The 14,302-nt window shown below is 40.2% G+C and overlaps 1 protein-coding gene across 3 annotated transcripts in view; it reads left to right on the forward strand.

Annotated features, from left to right (window-relative positions):
- The first annotated feature begins 6,343 nt into the window (after positions 1-6,343).
- Positions 6,344-14,302, forward strand: part of PDSS2 (decaprenyl diphosphate synthase subunit 2) — a 269,150-nt gene continuing 261,191 nt past the window's right edge. For all 3 annotated transcript variants that reach the window (XM_046677266.1, XM_046677267.1, XM_046677268.1), the window contains exon 1: positions 6,344-6,906. In XM_046677266.1, the coding sequence (XP_046533222.1) occupies positions 6,611-6,906 (296 nt within the window). In that variant the 5' untranslated portion in view covers positions 6,344-6,610. The remainder of the gene's footprint in view (positions 6,907-14,302) is intronic.

Genomic DNA, 14,302 nt, shown 5'->3' on the forward strand with positions numbered 1-14,302 from the left:
CCTCTTTAAAAATATTTTACTGTGAAAATATTCAAACATATACAAAATAGACTAGTATAACAAATACCATCTATTCATCATCCAGAATCAACAACTTTCTAGATTTTAGCATACTTGCTTCATTTTTTCCCTCCTAAAGGGTCTTAAAGCAAATTCCTGACATTGTATTATTTTATTTCTATATAATTTAGTATGCATTGCTTAAAAATATGGACATTTTCTTTTATACTCATACATAAAATTAATAGTAATTCCTTTGCAATATCTAATATATCAAAACTATAATTCAAATTACTTTCATTGTCTCAGAATTTACTTTTTACAGGGGGTTTGCTAGAATCAGGATCCAAACAAGGTCCATACATTATGCTTGATTTGTTTTGCCTCTCAAAATCTTTCAATCTAGAGGAATCCTTTTATTCATTCCCATCTTATCCTGTTGTCTTGTTGAAGAAACCCAGTCAGTTGGCTTGTAGAATGACTGACATACCGGATTGGTCTGTTTGCTTCCTTGTGAAGTTATTTCACTAGAAAATGATGTTAGACCTACAGGCTTGATGAGATTTAGATTCAACTATTTTGGCAAAAATATTTCATAGGTGATGCTGTGTATTTCATAATGCACCACATCAGGAGGCACATCTGTCTGGATTCCCCACTCCTAGTGATTCTGAGACTAATTAGTGGTTGCAGGTGGTATAGCTCGAGGCCTCCATTGCTAAGTTCCCCATCAGCTTCTCATCTGATTGTTGCCTGAATTGCCTATTTCATAAAGAATTCCAAAATGGTGGTTTCTTAATTCTACCCTTTCTTCCTCTTTTATTAGATGGAATTATGTTATAAATGTTACAAAGCCTGGGCTATGTGGTTACCACATTAGAAACGACGCATTCCCTGTTTCACATCCTCTCAGCCTGCCTCTTACTACAGCCATTGCCGATGCTACCTGCCTCCTGCAGGTGTAACCTGACAGCACCTCTCCTCATATGCACGTATACATCTCACACTCTGCCCACAGAGTTCCCCTGACTCCATGAGGGTGGGATATCTGCCTAGCACTCACATCACAGCTTAGAAACGTGAGGAGGCTAAGGCCCCAAGGGGGGAAATTAGGATCAATGGGAGATGGGAGCTGGTAAATAACTGATCCTCTCTTGCATCAAGATGACAATTATGAAGTATATTCTACATGGTAACTTAGAGTCCCGGCAGGCTCAAGGCCACAGAGATGACTAACTCAAGAACACCCTTGTATTGACTTTCCCTATTTTACTCTCCCTAGTCATCCACTGCTGTTTCCTGAGATCACTATCCAAAATAAACTACCTAAAAGTAAGCCCTTGTCTCAGGTTCAGCTTTCAAGGGGGTAAGTCAGGCTAAGACACCACTAAATGTAATTCATACAGGAAAGTCAGGATAAATGTTCAATTTTTTTCATTACATTGAAAATATTCAGAGTATTGCCCTGGTTATGTCTAATAAGGAACTCAAGGAATTATATGTCATCAATGAATTTCAATCAGTTGTAGTTCTTACTCTATTTTGATGCTCAGTTTGTTCCCTTTTCAGCCAGTGGAAGCTCATTTATGCTGATCCCTTTGTCCCTTTGACCTGTCCCATTAGATTTTAGATTTTAATACCTTCCTTGATTTCTGGCACAACAGGGTGTCCCAGGCTCATCACACGCATTTCTCGCCCCGGCCTGAAATCTGCCATTTTAGAAAGAATTTGTTCCTTTTAATAGGGAATGATGTATTGAAAGTACAATATGAATGCTAAAGGTGCTCATTGCTACAAGATTATCATTACTTCCAGGCCTTTTCAAGGGACAAAGCAAGAAAATGCTTCTTTTATTTTCCCCCAAAATGTAAAAACTTTTCTTACTGGGACATAAGAAACATTTTTGAAAAGAACAAATCACAGTTCATTTTATTTCCAGTTCAACTTTAGTATTACATGAATTCTACTTACTCTGAAATTCATTGTTCCTGAGAACTCTAATATTTGTTTTTACCTATAATACACAAGAAGAGTTTGAAAATAATAATACCTATATTTCTACTAGCAATAAGACTGCTGAACGAAGTTTAAGATTTCTTTGTTGGTGTATTTATCCTGAGAGCATATTCCACTATGAACATAGAGTGAAAACAGTATTTTCTAAAGTCAGTTAATTGTTTACTTGGTGTGATTATGCCACCAACTTAATATACAGTTAGATCATTTGCTTCAGTTTGTTTTCAAATTTTAGGAATTTCATTTTCCTTTTGAATTTAAAATTATATTGAATATGTAAAATATAAACGTGATTCTAAAGTCAAAGCTATGTAGTCAAGGTATATTCAGAGTAGTCTGCTTCCATGCCTCTCCCCTCCTCCACCTGCCCTCCCATCCCAAATATATGCAAGTACATATTCACAGTTCACCTATCTTACAATAAAAGCATACTATACTGTTCTGAACGTTGGTTTGTTTTTTTTTGTTGTTTTAAAGTTAACATATATTCTGGAGATCACATCAGCATAAAGAGATGGCCCTCATTCTTTTTCAGAGCTGCACAGTGTGTTTCATGGTATGGATCTACCCAAGTTTATTCAACCAGTCCCCAACTGTGGTTATTTGGCTTCTTTCTGACCTTTTGCTAGTACATACAATATTGCAATGAATAATCTTATGCATAAGTCATTTTGTATTTGGGAAGGATTCCCAGAACTGGGATTTCTGGGTTAAAGGATGAACGTATACACAATTTTTCTAGGGATTAGCAAATTCCCTTCGGTAGGTGCTGTGTACCATTTTACACTCTCACTAGCAATATGTGTCGTCCCTATTCTCCAAAGCCTGCCAATCCAGTAGGTGGTCAAACTTTTGGATTTCTGCTAATCTGATTACTTGCCTCCTTTTATCATTCTGCCCCAAGATATACCACGAGACTTTCATCTGCTTTTGGAAGAACTCTCTTAGCATAGACAATAGGTGATTGTGTTGAGGGTGATAGGAGGAGGGTGGCTGCAGTGTCTCTATCTATTTCCACTCACCTAATCGTGGAAGTGCCAAAGCCCAAAGTATGCACCATTCTTGTTAAGGCCTTGAGCTTCCAAAGGCTGGTTCAGGTTTCCAGGCAAAGAAAAAGACATCAAATATGACCTCCCTTCTTTCTAAGGTCAGCAGAATGCAGAGAGGACACAGTGAGTGAAGCCCACTTGTAGTTTACCAGCTTCAGGATCCTGAGAAAAGTGGAGGAGGAATCCTGATCATCTTTTGTCAGCTTGCTGTCTCCAGAACAATCCCAACGCCAAGGAGAAGTTTCTGTGTATGGTTGGAGGTTTCTACAGATTGTGAAGTAAGCATCCACTTTCTAAACTGCAAGTCTGTTCACACCCAGGACCTTTTCTTTTGCTGTTTTGTAGGAGTAAATGTCATGATGGACATTGTTTTCAGGTTCTCCCTTTTCTCTGTGTTTTCATGGGTGATTTTGCTCCCCAGGGGACATTTGGCAATGTTCTGAGACATATCTGGTTGTCACAACTCAGAGAGGGGTACTGCTGGCATCTAGTGAGTAGAGGCCAGGGATGCCCCTCACCATGCTACTGTGCACAGGACAGCCCTCCCCCTGTAGCAAAGAATTGGGTGCCCCCCAAATATCAATAGTACCAAAGTTGAGAAACCCTGCTGTTTTCTTTCTTTATGTACCCATTCAGAGACATCCCCCAAATTACTATTATCAGTGGCAGAATCACAGATATTACTCCTCCCTGCTCCTCCAAAAGTCACTAGCAATTCAGAAATCTCTTTAGTCAGAAAGACTCTAAGGAGTTATATATTAATCTGGAAGATTAAAGAACAAATACCATTTTAACCTTCTAAAAACTGATTATTATTAGGTATAATGCAATCTTTTAACTGTAAGTATAAAGAAAAGTGCCGATTATTTAAAGTAAATGGGACCAAAAGTCCCGTGAATAATCAGAAACTTGGTTAATAGAGTATGACCAGAGAATAATGCACTTGGCTTCTGTGGAGAAATTAAAGTACATGCTATGAATTGGTATTAAGGAAACTGCATGAAAAGTTAATCTTAAGGTACCATGATTCTGGAGAAACAGCCTCAGGTGCACAATATATCACATTCAGTCTTTATCTCTGTCTGTTTTTTCAGGACTTCTTTCACCTTGGATAACCCAGAAAGTTCCGGCCTTGGAACTTTCTGGAATGCTAAGGTATCTGACGCTCCACATTTATTTTCATCTAGAAAGACCTGAATTTTATTGCCAGGAGTTTATCTCTTTCACAGGAATTATTTTTGAACTTCAGCTTGCCTTACTTATTTTGTGAGCTCAGATTGTGTTTAATACTTACAAGCATAAGTAAGTGGGGTTCATTTAAAATGTACCCCTGAAAAGTTATGCCTAAATTGAGTCTTTGGAAATAAAATCAGATTTTTAAATCACAAGGTGGGGACCGGAGGTAGACTAGTGGTCAAATTCGGCAGGCTCCGCTTGGGTGGCCCTGGTTCAGTTCTGCAGCACAGACTACACCACTCCTGGCGACTATGCTGAGGCAATGACCCACATACAAAATAGAGGAAGATTGGCACAGATGTTAGCTCAGGGTGAATCTTCCTCAGCATAAATAAATAACAAGGGAAATTTGCCATTCGAAGGGAGTCTGCAGATACACTTTTTGTAGAGAAAAGCATCTTTTTTGCAAAGTGAATAATTACTCTTTAATACGCCCTTTAAGTCCAAGGTTTTATATGTAGCTTGAGTCTAGTCCAATATTATGCATGATGCTAATTTTAAAAATATCAATCATGGATTTGAAAGAATTTTGAAAGTTGAAGAGAGTTTTACAAGCTATTTTTAAGAGTGTAAAATTGGGCAATATATTGTTTATTACTAACAAGGGTTTGTTAACACTCATTTTGGGTGATGACAACGGGGTGAGGATGCTAGACATACCTGAAAAAAGAAAAGATGGCATTACGAAAACGATAACCACTGCTTTCCCTCTGCAACGAGGATAAAGAGGTTGGTAGCTTGCTACTTAGAGGGACAGTGTAATATTGTGGTTAAGAGCATGGAATCATGGGGCTAGTCCCATAGCCCAGTGGTTAAGTTCCCCAGCTTCACTTTGGTGGCCCAGGGTTTTGCAGGTTAGGATCACGGCCACCGACCTAACACCCACCGCTCATCAAGCCATGCTAGGCAGCATCCCACATAGCAGAACCAGAGGCACTGACAACTAGAATATACAGCTATGGACTGGGGGGCTTTGGGGAGGAAAAGAAGAGGAAGAAAAAAAAAGATTGGCAACAGATGTTAGCTCAGGTGCCAACCTTAAAAAGGGGGGTGGGGACATGGAATCAGAAACCAGAGTACCTGGATTCACATCCCAGTCTAGTGTGGGCTTAGGTAATTGACACGACTTGGCTGTGCCTCAGTTTCTTCATATGAAACATAAAGAATACTAACACTATCTACTTAATGGAGTTGTTTTGAGGATTAAATGAACACATATGTGAGCTATAAGTAGAAAGCACTAGGGTGGGTCAGTGATACAGTTTTGAATCCTGGATGGCCAGCAGAGCTTTCTTCTAAAGAGAACGACGAGAGACGCTGGGCGCAGGCCTTTCCGCACCCTGTGGAGGCACTGCTGGTTCTGCCTGGGCTGTACACACGAGGAAACCGAGGCCGGCAGAGGAGCCAGTGACTCGGACAAGGATGGAGGACATTCCTTGGAAAAAAGAACGCTTTCCGCCGGGCCACGCCACCTTCCGCCTGGTTGGCAGCTGAGGGCAGGAAGGCTCCGCCCCGCGCCTGGACATTGCGTCCCACCGGAGCCGTGGCCGCAGGTCCCGAAGCCCCGCAGCCCTAGGGGCCGCGCTCACGCCGCTCCACTACCACGGCCAGGGGCTAGCGGCGGGCAGCTACGAGAGGCATTCCAGAGGAGCGGGCGCCTCCGCCTGCCGCCCTTCCTTCCGCGGGAGCTGGGGGCCAGGGAAAGAGAGTTGGTGGACACCGACCCTCGCTCGTGACACAAACATTTGTATGTCCACTCTGTGCTGGGCGCTGGGAATGCTCTCATAAACCAGACTCCGCCCAGACTCCAGAGGCTGGAGAACCGCTCCGCGCCGCCCTGCGTCCCTCGCAATTGCGATCCTCGCAGGCCTGCACTGGGGCGTGTTAGATGGGAGGAGCTGAGGCCTTCACCCTACCCCTCACCTTCCGGGAATCACCTCCTAAAGCCCCGCCCCTCTGGGGCGTTCACGACTGCGCCGTAAAGCAAAGAACATTTGCTCCTGAACAGCCCGCCCCTATCTTTACGGCAGGCCGCTTTCCACGCCTCCAATATGGCGTCCTCCATTTAGGCAGGGGCCGTGGTTTCTACCCAGATGGCCGGGGACGGTGCTGAGCCGAGGCTGTTGTGTATCTAGCCCATGCTGCAGAAAGCTGCAGTGAAAGTTCCTTTCTATTCTCGGCTCCAGGAACCCACCCCGCTCTGAGGCGCTGCTTCTAACTAGTCCCTGCAAGTTCCTCCTCTGCCCCTGGTTTGTTCCCCGCGCCACCTCCGGACACCCCCAGGTCCCTGACACTGTCAGACTCAAACTATGAGCCTTCGGCAGCGGCTGTTTCGCTTGCCCCGTTATCTCGGGGCCTCGGGTTCCCCGCGTCGCCTGTGGTGGTCCCCGTCCCTCGACACCACCTCCTTGGTGGGCTCCTGGCGTGGTCAGTCTTCCAGGTCCCCAGCCCACTGGAACCAAGTGGTGTCAGAGGCAGAGAAGATCGTGGGCTATCCCACGTCCTTTATGAGCCTCCGTTGCCTGCTGAGCGACGAACTCAGCAACATCGCTATGCAGGTGCGGAAGCTGGTGGGGACTCAGCACCCTCTGCTTACCACAGCCAGGTGAGCTACTCTCTGTCCCGCTGACGCTGGCACCCACTCTAGTCCTTTTTCCTGGCCGACACACCCTTCCTCGCTCATACTGGCTCCCTGCTTGTCTCTTTTTACTCCTTCCTTTCCTCAGCCTTCTTAGACTTTCGATGTTGTCTCTAGTTGACTACGCTCACCTTAACCTTCTCTCTTCATTTGCTCAGCCGAACGGATTCGTGGTTCTCTTTTGAGAAACACTTGTACCCTTTTCGCGTTTTTGCTTCTTGACTATTGAGAGCGAAGATACCTCAGGGATTTGTGGAGAAATCGAGTAGGGATGAGGATTTGAGTCACTTTCTAGAAATGGTCTTTTAATAATGAGATAGATTCATTTTCCGTTCCGCCCTATTTAAGAGGTCATCTCCAGAAAGAATGTGGAGGGGGAGATAGGCTGGAGGTAGGCAGTTCTTTTCGACGAACCAGGCTTGAAGTAGGAATTTATCCGGTCAGTAGTCATTATCCTCTTGGGATTTTTATCACTTATGCTGGTCTACTACACTGTGAAACTTGCCGTTAGGATTTTAGGGACCACAACTTTTGTTTCCACTTAAAAAAACCCACCGTTTTATTTGTAAATGATTTTATACATACTGAAAAGTTGCAAGAGTAAAAATAATACAAAGAACACACTTGTATACCCTTTAATCAGATTCACCTATTATGTACATATGTATACTATTCACATGTATATGTAAAATTTATATATACACATACACACATATATATTTCCTGAATCATTTGAGGGTAGATTGCGTGCATCGTGATCCTTTACCCCTAAATACTTCATTGTGTGTTTCCTAAGTATAGGGATATTCTTTACATAACTACATTACAGTAATCAATTCAGGCACATTTAATATTGATACAATACTTTTATTTAATCTACCATTGATATTCCAATTTTGTTAATTGACCCAATAATGTCCTTTTGTTAATTGACCCAATAATGTCCTTTATAGCATTCTCTCCTCTCTAGTACAGGATCCAGCCTGGGATCAGGTATTGCATTTAGTTGCCATGTCTCCTTCTTTTGGGAACATTTCCACAGCTCTTCTTCGCTTTTATGACTAGAGCAGTGGTTCTCAAATGGGGCTGTTTTGCCCCCTAGGGAGCATCTGGCAGGGTATGGAGATGTAGTCACAAGGGGCATGCTACTGGCATTTAGTAGGTAGAGGCCAGGGATGCTGTTAAACACTGCAATGCACAATACAGCCCAAAGTGAAGAATTATGTGCCCCAAAATGTGTACCAAGATGGAGAAACCCTGGACAAAAATTATCTTTTTTTCTGTTTCTTTTTTTAAATTAAACTTTTATTTTGAGATAACTATAGATTCACATGCAGTTGGAAGAAGTAATACAGAGAGATCCGATGTACCCTTTATGCAGTTTTTCTCAATGGTAACATCTTGCACTACTATAGTACAATATCACAAGCAGGACATTGACACTGATATAGTCATGATGCAGAACATTTCCATCACTGCAAGGATCCCTCACTTGCCCTTTTTATAGCCACCCCCATTTCCGTGCCCACCCCCTTGCTATAATTTTCTATGAGACACCTGTCACTTCTTTGTTACTACAAAAGTTACCAAATAGCAATAGTAAAGTGATTTTATTTCTTGGTGTTGTTCCCAGTTATCAGGAATGTCATCTTATGAGTGGGCTAAACTTGTCCTGTAGCTGGAATGTTAGTTCTCCAGAGATTCTGGATGATACACACTCAAAACACACACACATATATGTTTTAAAGCTTAACAATGAAACTGATGAGTTTAAGAACTCAATTTAAGAACTATGACTTTACCAATCCTGTTGAAGCTATCTGTGTATTCCCCAGTCCATCTGCCTGACCCCCACTGTTCTGGATTTTGTGTTTATTTTTCCTTTTTAAAATTACATGAGTGTTTCCCTAAAAAATAGCATGTTTAATTTTGCTCAGTTTTGAGATTTATAACTATGGTAGTTTATTGCATATAATCTGCTATGACTTGGTTTTTTTTTTATTCATCATTGTTTCTAAGGTTCATCCATGTTGTATTTAACTGTACTTCATTAGTTTTTCACTGGTGTATGAAATCCTGTTGTGTGAATATGCCACAATCTTCTTTCACTCAGAATTTGGGTTGTTTGCATTTTTTGGTGTTATGACAAATGCTACTGTGAATATGCTCGCACGTGTCTCCTGGTGTACTTGTCTTGAGAGAGTAGATACAGGAATGTATGCACATGTTCAGCTTTAGTAGATAATACCAAGTGTTTTCCAAGGTATGTATACCAGTTTATACTCCCAGAGCAGTGTCTGAGTTCAGGTTACTCTGTTCTCACAGCACTAGAACCATCCGGCTTCTTAATTTTTTTTTTGCGGAACATTAGCCCTGAGCTAACATCCACCACCAATCCTCCTCTTTTTGCTGGGGAAGATTGGCCCTGAGCTAACATGCATGCCCATCTTCCTATATATATAAAATACATGTGGGATGCCTGCCACAGTATGGCTTGATAAGCAGTGCATTGGTCCGTGCCTAGGATCCGAACTGGTGAACCCCAGGCTACTGAAGTGAAGCACATAAACTTAACTGCTGTGCCACCGGCCAGCTCCCGAAGTTTCTTCATTTTTGCTAATCAGATAGTGGGTCTGTCTGTGTGTGGTGGGAACCGTAGTGTTAGTGGTGAGGGTTGTGGTAGTATATTGCATTGTGCGTATTGTAGTCTTTGTAACAAAGCATTGAAGTTAAAAATGCAGAGCTAGAAAGACCCTTATTGATGAGTATCTTCTGAGAATTGCAGTTCATCTGCTTAGTTGCCAGAGCATCAAATGGGGTCTTGGAGAAGATCCCTTCTGAAGCCACCAGAGACACACTGGGTGAAAGCTTGTAAGACTAATTGCTCTGAAACTTTCCTGATTGGAGCCTGCCCTGCCTACCTAGTCCCATACTACAGTGAAAGAATTGGAGAGGAACAAAATAAGTTTCAGCAAAGCTGTTGTGGTAACATATATGAATTGCTTTAGTTTATAAGAAAAGAAAGAGTGAATCCGCATATAGTTTTATTACATTTGCTTTGATAGTGTGTTGCAAATTATTGAAACAGTCTAAACTCACAGGCAGCCAATGAATAAAAACCTTTGAAGGAGGGAGTTGTGTATATTTCTGTTTTAGCAAAGGAGCAGGCATTTGATCCATTGGGTAGGAAGACTGTGGTTATTGTAAATTATAGCTGAAAACATGGATTAAGTAGCTATATTTTTTCAAATGCTATACACCTTGCTTTGTTGAAATATTGTCAGCAAAGCATTGGTAATTAAGAGGAAGGTGCTGTCACTCAGCGTATTAGCCAGAGGACTCAAAGACCCCTTGTAGTTGATTTAGTTAGCACCATAGAAAACCAGACGTGGTAAATTCTTTTACGGTTCCATCTGACATTCTGAGTTTCTATTTACTTAAATCAGTAAAGAACCCCTTGGGTTATTTTACTTTTTGGGTAAATCTATACAGTACGTTAGGGATGAATCATGTCTAATAGCCCTAAAATGTAGATGAATGGTAGCATTTTTGGCAAACAGCAAGAGGAAAAAAAGGAAATCACTGTAATTTATTATTCACTAACTTCTCTTTTTTACATAAGCCATCCCATCAATTCCATCAAGAAAAGGAAAAGAGCCTAGAAGTATACTCTTTAACAGTTTAATTCAGAAGTGAGATCAAGTTTAAAACCTTGAGATTTGGGGAGATAATTATCGTATTACTAGGTACAATGTAGCATTTATCTGATCTTTTACCTTTGTCGTCTAGATTTTCTAGGATCTTTCTGTTTTAAGTTCCAGTTAGAAAAAATAATTCTCAATTAATTAATTCAATGTTTATTGAAGCTTATGGAGGAATATAAAGAAGTCTAAAACATGGACCATTTCCCTTGTTGAAGAGACATTGTGTTGGACACATATATATATAAATATCTAACAGAAGCAAGTAAATGACTTGTGGCTAATGAATAGTGGAGATATATTAGCTATTACGTTTAGAGATACTGAAGTGTCCTGGAATACTAGAGAACCTTTCATGAAGAAATTGGAGTGTCATTAGGATGAATGGATCGAAATTACCTGGATAATATTTTAGTGTGGTCGTAGTATATTACACATTGTTTCCTTCATGGTTCTTTTTTCTCCTTCCTTCCTCTGGCTGCCATACCTCTACTAGGTATAGGGAGGACCTTAAAAAAAGGATAAGCAGTGCAATAAAGTAAAATGAGCAGCATGAAATGGAGCTAGAATAGCTAAAACAATTTTGGGGAAAAAAAGTGGGAGAAACATTCTACCTAATGTTAAGTCTTATATATATAACTTCATTGATCAAGATGGTGTTGTATTGGCAGAGGAACAGACAGATCAATAGAACAGAATAGAGACCTAGAAATAGACCAACACAAACACAGCCAATTAATTCTTGACAAAGGTGCAAAAGCGTTTCAGTGGAGGGAGAAAAGTCTTTTCAACAAATGGTGCTGAACAATTGGATATCTAGGGGCTGGCCCAGTGGCCAAGTGGTTAAGTTCACGCGCTCCGCTGCAGGCAGCTCAGTGTTTCGTTGATTCGAATCCTGGGCACGGACATGGCACTGCTCATCAAACCACGCTGAGGCAGCGTCCCACATGCCACAACTAGAAGGACCCACAACGAAGAATATACAACTATGTACCGGGGGGCTTTGGGGAGAAAAGGAAAAAATAAAATAAAATCTTTAAAAAAAAAAAAGAAGCTTGACCTAAATTTCACATCATATTAAAAAAAAATGTAAAACGAATCATTGTGAAATCAATGTAAATGGATTTAAATGTGAAATGCAAATGGATTTAAATGTGAAATACAAACCTATAAAACTTTTAGAGGAAAACATAGGAGAACATTTTTGGGACCTAGGGTTAGGTAAACAGTTTGTAGATCTGACACCAAAAACCCATTACATAAGAGAAAAAAATTGATAATTGGATTTCATTAAAATTAAAAACTTTGCTCTGCAGAAGACCTTGTTAATAGGATGAAAAGAGGAGCCACAGACAAGGAGAAAATATTTGCAAGTTACTTATCTGAAGAAGGACTTGTGTCTGGAATATGTAAAGAACTCTCTAAACTCAGTGGTAAGAAAACAAAAAGTACATTTAGAAAATGGACAAAAAGAGCCTATAAAGATGGCAAGTAAACAAATAAAAAGATGGCAAGTAAGCATATGAAACATTATTAGCCATTAGAAAAATGTAAATTCAAACCATGACAAGATTCTGCTACATACCTATTAGAATGGCTAAAATAAAAAGTACTGACAATTTGAAGTCCTGGTGAAGATGCACAGAAACTAGATTTCTCATACATTGCTGATGGGAATGTAAAAATGGTACAGCCACTCTGGATAACAGGTTGGCAGTTTCTTATAAAATTAAACATACAACCCAGGAATTATACTCTTGAACACATATCCCAAAGAAATAAAAACTTCTGTCAAAATGTATACACGAATGTTTATAGCAGCCTTATTTGTAATAGCCAAAAAACTGGAAACAACCCAGATGTCATTCAATGGTGAATGGTTGAACAAACTGTGTTTCGTCCATACAATGAAATGCTACTCAACAATGAAAAGAAATGAACTGTTTATTCACACAGCAACTTGGGTGAATCTCAAAAGAATTATGCTGAATGAAAAAAGTCAATCACCTTCCTCAAAAAATTAAAAATAGAATTACCATATCATGAAACAATTTTGCTTCTGGGTATATAGCTGAAGGAATTGAAAGCAAGGTCTCAAGAGATATTTGTTCTCCCATGTTCATGGCAGCATTATTCACAATAGCCAAGAGGTGGAAGCAACCCAGATGTCCATTGATAGATCAATGGATAAACAAGATGTGGTATATATGTATAATGGAATATTATTCAACCTTAAAAAGTAAGGAAATTCTGGCGCATGTTACAACATGAATGAACCTTGAGGACGTTATGCTAAATGAAATAAGCTAGTCACAAAAAGACAAATACTGTATGATTCCATTTATATGAGGTATCTAGAGTAGTCACATTCAGAGAAACAGAATGTAAAATGGTGGTTGCCAGGGGCTGGAAGGAGGGGGAAATGGGATTTGTTGTTTAGTGGGTATAGAGTTTCGGTTTTGCAAGATGAAAATCTGGAGATTGGTTGCAGAACAGTGTGAATATACTTAACACTACTGGACTGTGCAGTTAAAAATGGTTAAGATGATAAATTTTATGTATGTTTTACCATAATTAAAGAAAAAGTCAATCTCGAAAGTTTATATACTGTATGATTCCTTTTTTTTTTTTTTTGCTGAGGAAGACTCACTCTGAGCTAACATCTGTGCCAGTCTTCCTCTATTTTGTATGTGGGTTGCTGCCACAGCATGGCCACTGATGAGTGGTGTAGGTCCATGCCTGGGAACAAAACCCAGGCCGCTGAAGTGGAGCACACCAAACTTAACCACTAGGCCATGGGCCAGCCCCTGTTTGATTCCTTTTTTACAGCATTCTTAAAATGACAAAACTATAGAGATGGAAAACAGATTAGTGTTTGCTAGAATCAGAGATAGTGTGGGGAGCAGGGAGGGATGTAAATACAAAGAGGTATTTTGTGGTGATGGAACAGTTTGATGTTTTGATTCTAATGGTGGTTACATGAATCTATACACGTGATAAAGTAGCATAGAACTATATACACCTACACACACAAATGAATGCATCTTTAAAAAACGTGCTGAAAATGGATTAAGGTCTGTAGTTTTGTTAGCACTAATGTACCACTGCTAATTTTTTTGGTTTTGATAGCGTACTACAGCTCTATATTGGAGGGAGTTGGATGAAGGATACATAGGACTCTGTACTATTTTTGCAACTTTCTGTGACTCTATAATTATTTCATTATTTTGAAAAGCTAAAAAAAATCATTTGAATCGAGAGTGAAGGGGAGTGGAGTGAATGAATGAACGGCACACAAATGCACAGTAGGCTGGGGAAACAGTAGACCTGTGGTTCTAGCTTCATCTTCAGCAGGTGACAGTGTAACTGTAGGCGAGTCATTCCATCTCTCTGGGCTTTAGTTTCCTAAGCAATGAAGTAAGGAGTTTGACTAAATGATTTCCAAAGGTGTTGCCAATTCTAGACTACCGTAGAAATTAGTGTTGTCACTGAATATGGCAAGTAAGGGAGCTATTATCCGTCCTTCGTGTACTATTTACTGACTGTCAAGAACTTAAATGCTTTTAATAATCATATGGAGGATACTTAATTGTTTCAAAGGTGATGAGTAATACTTTTTTTTTAATATATAGAATTGGTTAAATTTTTGTCGTTTCAACATA

This window comes from Equus quagga, chromosome 11, assembly GCF_021613505.1.
Source record: "Equus quagga isolate Etosha38 chromosome 11, UCLA_HA_Equagga_1.0, whole genome shotgun sequence".
NCBI lineage: Eukaryota > Metazoa > Chordata > Mammalia > Perissodactyla > Equidae > Equus > Equus quagga.